The sequence below is a fragment of the Brassica napus genome, chromosome C8 (genome assembly GCF_020379485.1).
Source record: "Brassica napus cultivar Da-Ae chromosome C8, Da-Ae, whole genome shotgun sequence".
In the NCBI taxonomy this organism is placed as follows: domain Eukaryota; kingdom Viridiplantae; phylum Streptophyta; class Magnoliopsida; order Brassicales; family Brassicaceae; genus Brassica; species Brassica napus.
In genome coordinates this window covers 20,692,812-20,701,388 of record NC_063451.1, presented here as the reverse complement: position 1 = coordinate 20,701,388, position 8,577 = coordinate 20,692,812, and the positions used below count along the sequence as shown (strand labels likewise).

General features: G+C 41.1%; 2 protein-coding genes across 2 annotated transcripts; both read left to right on the top strand.

Annotated features, from left to right (window-relative positions):
* Positions 1–3,365: 3,365 nt before the first annotated feature.
* LOC111208826 lies at positions 3,366–5,637 on the top strand. Its single transcript, XM_022708349.2, has 5 exons — positions 3,366–3,952; positions 4,174–4,272; positions 4,643–4,687; positions 4,787–4,924; positions 5,142–5,637. Exons 1-5 carry the CDS (start codon positions 3,578–3,580, stop codon positions 5,493–5,495), a joined length of 1,011 nt encoding a protein of 336 aa, XP_022564070.1. The 5' UTR covers positions 3,366–3,577; the 3' UTR covers positions 5,496–5,637.
* A 295-nt stretch (positions 5,638–5,932) lies between these two features.
* On the top strand, positions 5,933–7,769 carry LOC111208827 (protein FIP2-like). The gene is made up of 2 exons (XM_022708350.2): positions 5,933–7,347; positions 7,625–7,769. The coding sequence occupies exon 1, from the start codon at positions 6,313–6,315 to the stop codon at positions 7,099–7,101; it is 789 nt and encodes a 262-aa protein (XP_022564071.1). The 5' UTR covers positions 5,933–6,312; the 3' UTR covers positions 7,102–7,347; positions 7,625–7,769.
* Positions 7,770–8,577: the final 808 nt, after the last annotated feature.

Sequence of the window (8,577 nt, the reverse complement as noted above, 5' to 3'; positions counted from 1 at the left end):
ACGCTTTGGTAAGCTTTTTAATTTTAATTCATTGTAACTAATTTTAATATTTTTATATTTTTATAATATAATTCTCTCAATTGCCTTGAATTTCATGTCATAGGTTTGATGACGATGTAAGCGTTGCTGCATCGGTCCGTCAAATCTTTGAAAGAGATTTCAAAGAACCGCATGCTAATTGGAAGCAAACCCCCGGGGATGTTGTGAGACGTTGGTTTGAATCCTTTGCGGTAATTCATTTAATTTTCTTGAATTTTAAAATTTGTAAAAAATTAATTTTATGTTCATGAATGTCTATTAATTTGCCTTTTTGTTGTGTCAGCAAATGTATCATTGGGATTCCGGTATAACAATCCTCGTTCGCAACTCTTTCGAGGCTAAATTGAAACTCCAGTTGACTCGCCAAGTTAGTCGGTGGAAGAGTAAATGGCGGAAAAAGGCGATGCAGCTATGCCTTTGTGGTTTGACCCAAATGTTTGGGGTGGTCTTGTTGCTTATTGGTTAGATCCAGAATCTGAAGTCCGGAGTTGTAACAGTCGGGCAGCTCGTTACTCTGACCCTGATGGACATGGACCATCTAAGCATCGTTCAGGTCAGACTTCCTTCAGGGCCCGTGCACGAGTGATTGTAAGTTCTTGTTTTTCTTATCTTAGTTAATTCAAGTTGTGATCTGAAATTGCCTATTTTATCTAAGTTGTGATATCATTTTTATGGTTTAACCTAATCTTTTAAATTGTAGGCTGAGCAAACTGGATGTTCTATTCCAGACTTGCTTGGGGTTCTCGAGATCACTAAACGAAACCCGGATGGTTCTTTTGTTGACGGCAAATCTCAGCAGTTCTACAATGATGTGACATCTAAACTTCAGGAGTTATCTCAGGCTTCTAGTAATGATCCCGAGAGCACTGGTTCTAGTGGCCTCTCTTCAGCGGAAAAGAACAAGATCTATTGTGAGGTAAATTATTACGGCTCTCAATCTCAAATTTTTTTAAGTCTTCTTTGATATTGATCCTTTTCTGATTTTTTATGCAGATCGCTCCCCGCAAAAAGGGACGACTGTATGGAGTGGGTTCTCTAAATACATCTTTAGGACCTGTTCCTGCTTCGTTTCCTTCTAGCAGTACTGAAGACCCATCTTTGAAGAAGATCATCTATGACCAAGCTCAAAAGATTGAGAGCCAGGGAAATGAAATTTCGAAGCTGTACAAGATTGTTCGTCATCTCGCTAGCAAAGACCCTACCGTGGCCGACATTCTCCAGTCTGAAGCGTCTTCTGGTTCTGGTGATGATGATGAATCTGATGCTATTTAGTTTGTTTTCTATCTCTTTCAAATGACTTGAAACTTCTTTGTATGTGTTTGTGTAATGACTCTTGAATTTCTTTCTATTTCAGTAATATTTTCGTTAACTATTTAATTTTCTTCAGAATTTTATAAATATATAACAATTTATAAAATTTCAAATTCTGCAAGAAAAAACAAGTACTCGCAAATGACTTGCAAACTTGCGACGGAACAAGCCTCGCAATTTTGCAACGAAATAACACCCTTGCAAAATTGCGACGGAACTCTTAATTGCAAATTTGTGAGGAAAACAATCCTTGCAAAATTGCGACGAAATAGTTAATTGCAAATTTGCGAGGAACAACTAAACCGTTGCAAATGTTTGCGAGGAAATCTGTTCCGTCGCAATTTTGCAAGAAACACATTTCCGTTGCAAATTTGCAAGGAATTTATCTCCATCGCAAATTTGTGAGCGTTTTGCGAGTGATTTTCATTTGCGACGAGCGATTTGCGAGGGAACGTGGTTTCTCGCAAAACCCTCGCAATAAGGGATTTGCAACGGAATTACGATGCAATTTTCCCTTGCAACTAACGTGTTTTCTTGTAGTGATACTTACACGATGCTGCAGATATTTGTACATTTTGTCTTCATTAATATTCATAAATTTCTTTCTCTTGAACTCGAAACTAATATATAAACATTGACGAACCCTCAAATTAAACCACTGAATTAAGAGAAATTCCACAAATACAGCATTCATCTATTATAAATAACAAATTAAAGTAAAACTATCTTATGTTTATGGTAACTCTTACACTAGTTTGGAACCGGCTGCTTCTTGCACTAATTCAAACTACCAACCATAGAGATGTCAAACAGGTTTACCCATCCTGTTCCGTCCCGTACCGCGGCGGGTTAGTCGTCGAGCGGGTCACAGAGGGCATGTCCGGCGTGGGCTGCGGTCTTCAAAATACCGGTCCAAACCCGTACCACAGAATATATAGGTCTTTACGGGCCGTCCCGCGGGACGCCTTCTTATCAAACCGCATGTTACATCTTCTTTCATGAATGTTCAAGTAGAAAAGTTGTGTAAGAGAGTTGAAGAGAGCTCATTAAGTTTCACTAAAGTCTTATCAAAATCAATGCCACAAAGCTCCGTTTGTGCTTGCGTTTTTGAGTTAAAAGCCTTCTTTTATTATCAGCATAAGCTTTTGTTAAGCTTGAATCTGATTGAGTTGTTGTCTTTGTAATAATTTGGGTCAAGTGTTATATGTCTACATCAAACCATCTCTCTTTTTAATTATTTGGATTGCAAAAAAAATTGTGAATCACTTTGCCAAATTATACAAGTGACGTGATATACAACTAACTTTTCTCCTAAACAACACCATTGTAACGAATTTTTTTTTTAATTTAAGAAAAATACCACTTCACAGTATTGATAACAAAACCAATCAACTTAAACAAGAAATATCACATTGTAATAAAGCAATTCATAGTTGTGTATAATAAAAAGAGAAAACCAAATCAAAACACCACAAGAACTCGAATCGTCATCGCTGGAGATGGAGTTGTCATCGCCGGAGCTCGAATCATCATCACCGGAGCTCGAATCGTCATCGCCGGAACTCCTTATGTTTTCTGGGGGAAAAGTCACAAGAATTGTTTTTTTCTCACTTTCTTTCTCGTTTTCTAGGTAAAATAAGAAATGAAAAAAAAAATATGCGGGTCCATGTAATCCCGCATGACCCGTTTCGGCCCATCCCGCAAAAGGCCCAGTCCCGCAAAGACCCGTCCCGTGAGGCCCCACAAATTTGCGGATCCAGAAAACCTCGTCCCAATATCGTCCGGCGACAGTCTTTTACGGGTCAGGTCCGTGGTGCAGACCCATAATTGACAGCAACCAATGATGATGGTACATATTTTATATGGTCAAACCAATGGTACATATATATATATATATATATATATATATATATATATATCAGTGGAATTTTCAACCCAAAAAGGAATTCTAAAACGACAGTGTTTTGATTACTTCAAACTGACGTAAGAGTTGGGGAAACTTCCGAAAGAAGACAAAAAGAAAACAAAAAAATGGAGATCACAATCTTCCATGATAGTTCAAAGGTTCCAGAGAGGCAGCCGCACGAGTTGACTCACCAACCAATCTCTTCATCATTATTGATTGATTCTCGTATTTTCAATCTCACATGAAACCTCACTTCTCTATCCTCTTCGCTTTCGCATCTTCCTCACAAAAGTCAACCAACCCTCGGGCTCTACTCCGGCCATGCCCCGTCGATTAAACGACGGAGATCCTGGCCGTTTTACCGCCGCCGCGCTCCTTTTCATCGGTCTGATCTCGTGTCTTGTCGTCTACGCTGTCTTCTCTACTCTTCTCCGTCCCCAAGACCACGCACTCGATTCTGCTGTCCGGTCGCAAGATCACTCCCGAGTAGATGGTGGCGGAGGGTGTTGCCGTGGAGTAGATAATCTGGAGCTGTGGGGTTCGGCGGTGAAGTGGGGGACGGATTTCAAGTTTAATTCGTCTGATGAGTGTTGCAAGGCGTGTAAAGTTATGTGCAGCGGCAACCACGGACCTTGTTTGTGCGATTCATGGGTCTTCTGCGGGGACAAAGAGGCTTGCGGGTTCAAGTTCGGAGAGGTGAGTCTGTGATCCCTTGTGATCGTATCCAACTGTGCTTTGTTTTAAGTGTTCTTGGATCATGCCGCCTAAGTGTTCGATAAAATGCTTACTTGAGCGTCAAGTTGTCTAAAGAAGAAGAAACTAGTGATTAGGAAATGCTCAAAAGACACTTGCCATAGGTTTAAGTTACAGAGATTGACTTTTAGTAAGTTTATTCCTTCTGTTTCTTCTTTGTGCAGTGTTGGTTGAAGAAGCAAAATGATGTTTTGGTCCCTGATCGACAGGAAGGTGGGCAGAAAGTGATGTGGACATCTGGGCTGATATTCGGACAAGGCCAGGTAGTATATATGTGTATCATGACTATAAAACTTACTTCCGTTGATACCCACATTCAAAGTTGATGCATCTTTTAAATGCTGGAAGCAATAAGTTTCATCAGATTTCACGACACTATACTTTAATTGTGTTCACAGTTTCCTCAAAGATTGACTACTCCACGAAGTTACTAAGCCTGTTTTGTTTTGTATTTTTGATTTGTCTACCTGATTAGATGCTAAAAACTGCTCTGTTCCTTCGATTTCATAAGATATACTTTCACTTTGTTCGCAATTTCCTTCTAATCTGTGAAATTAATGTGTCAGGTGATGATTTTCATGAAAACAAATAGTGTTCTCGGATTTTACTGATTAGCTACTTTGTTTCTGTCAGGGCATTGTTGGTTTTGAGACGGAACACGGTGTACTTCATGTCAAAGTAAGTGTTTTTGTTTAATGCCGTTTTACTTCAGGGAAAGGTTTCATTTTTTTTGTTTAGAGTTTCAAATTTGACGTGGAAGGTTAACTTTTGTTGCAGCTTCACCCTGAGTGCGCTCCTCACTCAGTATACTACATTCTTAGTTTGTTAACTATGCGCCACTGCGCCGGCTGCCAGTTTCAGCGGGCTGAGAATCGAGGATCATATTGGGACTCACAAGGCAATCATATTAACAACGTAAGAAACCTTTCACAAATTTGCCTGCTAAATATCAGTAAGGAGCTTAGGATCTGTTCTCACACTACGAATATTGATTCTTGTGTTATGATGTCATCTATTTGGTTCATTTTCCGGTTTAAACTTGTTCATACCTTATTGCTGCACACTTTTTATTCTCTATACGAACAGAGATATTTTGCTTGGTATGTATCATCCTTTCTTCATGTTCCTGCAGGCTCCCTATGGTCCACCATACGCCATGATTCAAGGAATACTCCAGCCAGAGGGAAACATGTTCACGCCGATCCCAACCGAGCATTGCCCAACCATAAGCCGTGGTTCTGTTGGGTGGGTCGGCTCGGGTCCAGAGTTCTTTATCAGTCTAGCAAACCACCACGAATGGAAGCAATCTTACACTGTGTTCGGCTCTGTTCTGCCAGAAGACATGGAGGTTGCTGAGAGGATTGCCGGTTTACCAACAAGAACCGATGTTTGGAACAGCGTTAATGTCTCTGTGCTGGAGAAACCGGTGTCGTTAACCGTACGGAGAATGAAATCTGGCCAAGAACAAGAAGAATCCGGTTCGTGAACGTGAAGAACCGAACAATGTTTTTCTTATTTGATTTGAAAGTTTATAATATCTCCTTTTTTATTGTGCATAAAAAAACTACGGTAGAATTTCTTTGATTTTTGGCCGTTTTAAATGAAAATATATATATGGCTTAGTATAATCTCAAAATCGAAGAAATTAAACCGGATCCAACCAAACTAATTTCATGTAACAAATTGAATGAATATACTAAGAAAAAAACCAAATGACTTAAACCAAACCGTTGGTATATACTGAACCGGTAGATATGGTCTGTTAAACGTATACGGCGGCGATGGAGGAGGTGCGTCGAGTGCGCACACGTCATCACTACGCGGTGCAATTTAGCACAATCTCAAACCGGCCACCTCCTCCCCCAATTTTTCTAACCTACGCCTCTCTTCCGCCTCTTTTATCATCCTTAACGCACCGCTCTTTCTCCTAACCCTAATTTCTTCTTTGCCACCGGCATGTCAACCCCCGATGACGAGTCCCCCGTCGCCACCGCCATCGATCCTTCCACACCACCACTACCAGGAGAGTCCCGCCTCCGTGCTGGACCGACGAGGAGACCGCCGCGCTCGTCAATGCCTACAAAGACAAGTGGTTCGCCCTCCGCCGTGGGAACCTCCGTGCGGCTGACTGGGACGACGTGGCCGCGTCGTTGCCTACCTTTGGAGGTCCGGCGAAAACAGCCACCCAATGCCGGCACAAGATCGAGAAGCTCCGGAAACGTTACCGCGGCGAGAAGCAGCGTAGTCTTACCAAACCAGGCAAGTTCTCTTCCTCGTGGGATCTGTTCCCTGTTTTGGATGCTATGGAGTTTGCGTCGGTGACTTCCACGGCCGTTGAACCGAACGATCAGGATGTGGATCGCGAGAACGAGAGTAACGGTGTGGATGGATTTAGGGTTAGATCGAAGAGATCCTTGGTGAGTACGCCTCGTGACGGGTTTGGGGTTAGATCTAGGGTTAAGAGTCAGATGAGAATGTACGGTGGTTTTAAACCTGAGTTTGATTCAGATCACGATTCAGGAGGTGGGTTTGGATCGAAAAGGAGATACAATGGACATCAAAAGTTCAATGCTGATTCTGATGATGAGATTTTGTTAGCCCCCAAGGCAACTAGGCTTAGGGGTTCTCATGGGAAGCTTTCTTCAGGCGAGTTTAGCAGCAGCGGTGGTGGATTTCCATTGAAGTCGTATGGTGATCGGAGTTTCGCTTCTCATGGGTTTAAAGCCAAGAACTTCAATAACAATTTCTCTCCAGAGATGGATTATGATGATGATGAGAGGGAACGATTCAACCCGAGAATCCAAAACTCTAGGAGGGTCAACGGTTATACCTGGAAGGACGGGAGCTATCCAGGTGTCTCCAATGGATATGGATCGTCTTCTAGGTTAAAGCACGAGCAGATGAATGAGTCTGACCCGATTAATGAAGTTGTGTCTTCGGTGAAGATGTTGACGGAGATGTTTGTGAGCGTGGAGGAGTCGAAGATGGAGATGGAGAAGACGAGAATGGAGATGGAGCTCAAGCATTGTCAGATGATGCTCGAGTCGCAGCAGCAGATCATAGGCGCGTTTGTTGAAGACTTGAAGCATTGAGCGAGAAAAAATGCGCAAACGCAAGGAGGCCGTGGTCGCAGTTTCTTATTAACGTGAACGTACCAAATATGGATGGTATAATTAATGGGGGATCACATGGCTTTTGAGTGTCCAGTGTGGCTCAAGCACATCTTCGACAGTGAGATAATCCCTCCCTCTTCAAGGGGTTACTATAAGAACTTTTACGAGTTGTTGAGTACGGATAGTGTGTAGTGCTCTGTTTTTGGCTAGTATTAGTTGTCGTGGGTTCTTTTTTTTTTTTTTTTTTTTGATAACCCAGGTGTCCTGCCACTCATCGACAGGGCGATAGCCAACAGGGCGATATAACCCGTACATTGGCACCCGTACATCGAGAGCGCAGACTAGCCGCGTGGGCGGCCAAACGGCTCTCCACGCGTTGGCTCCTGGAACGCTGCGGCCCGTATTTGAATACCGCAGTGGCCGGGGCTCGAACTCGAGATGGCGGGCACCCCAGTCGAGGTTCCTATACCACCTGAGCTAGAGGCTCCGGTTGTTGTCGTGGGTTCTGGATGCAGGTGGTCCAGTCCGTTTAGGCTAATTCATTTTGTGTAGTGCTGTTATGGCTTGTGTCGGAAGTTTGTAAAACTCTTGAACCTTTGGTTTCCTTAATGTTAATCAACAGATGACATAAAAAGCTTTTGAGTGTAGTACAGTAGGACCAAGTGTCCTCTTCCAGTTACTAAGAACAAAAACAGTAGTGAAATTTTATGCCAGTAATGACCATTTTTGTAATAATTTATGCTAAAAATAACATTTATGTTTGTTCATATGAATAACCAAATCGCCTTTGCTCTCACCTTAAAAATAAACGACGTTTGCTCTTCCGAAAAGTTGGACACCGCCTCCGGCAGTGGTGGAGCCAGTAATGTTTTATACCTGGGTCAGAAATGTTTTTCAAAAGCATAATTAACAAACCAACGAAAAACTATAACTGTACTTTACAATCACATATAGCCTGAAATTTGTTTAGCACAGTTTTATCTATTACATTTTCAAATATTTTTTTGATAGAACAAATAAGTAGGACAATTATTTAAAAACTGATTATTAATGTTTTAGAAACAAATATGATTTTGACGATTTTTATTCATGTTTTAGAAACTATCATCCGTTGATAGATTTTTCTTTTCAGACTTAAAAACTTATCCATAAGTTATCTGATAAATTTAAAAGACTATTCTTCTTCTAGATATAAAATTAATTGTTAAAGATATCCAGATGAACATAAACACTAAACGTTTTTATTGAATTGATGAATTATGATCATTTCTGATTCAGTAAAATAATATAAGCAAAAGTGGAGAGTATAACACAAAATGTGGAAAACTAACCTAAAATTTATCAAAAAAATTGCTGTGGAGCATGAGAGTTCTCGCCGTATTGTGAATTCGTCGATAAGAAGTACAACCTTTTTTTCAAAAAATTCACTCATTTATTATTTAATTTTTTTCTAAT

Bases quoted from the DNA above. Each gene is read 5' to 3' on its own strand.
- LOC111208827 (XM_022708350.2), top strand. From the start codon at position 6,313: ATGGAGTTTGCGTCGGTGACTTCCACGGCCGTTGAACCGAACGATCAG.
- LOC111208826 (XM_022708349.2), top strand. From the start codon at position 3,578: ATGCCCCGTCGATTAAACGACGGAGATCCTGGCCGTTTTACCGCCGCC. The intron at 4,273-4,642 runs GTAGTATATATG...TGTTTCTGTCAG, and splicing joins TGATATTCGGACAAGGCCAG to GGCATTGTTGGTTTTGAGAC. The intron at 4,688-4,786 runs GTAAGTGTTTTT...CTTTTGTTGCAG, and splicing joins ACGGTGTACTTCATGTCAAA to CTTCACCCTGAGTGCGCTCC.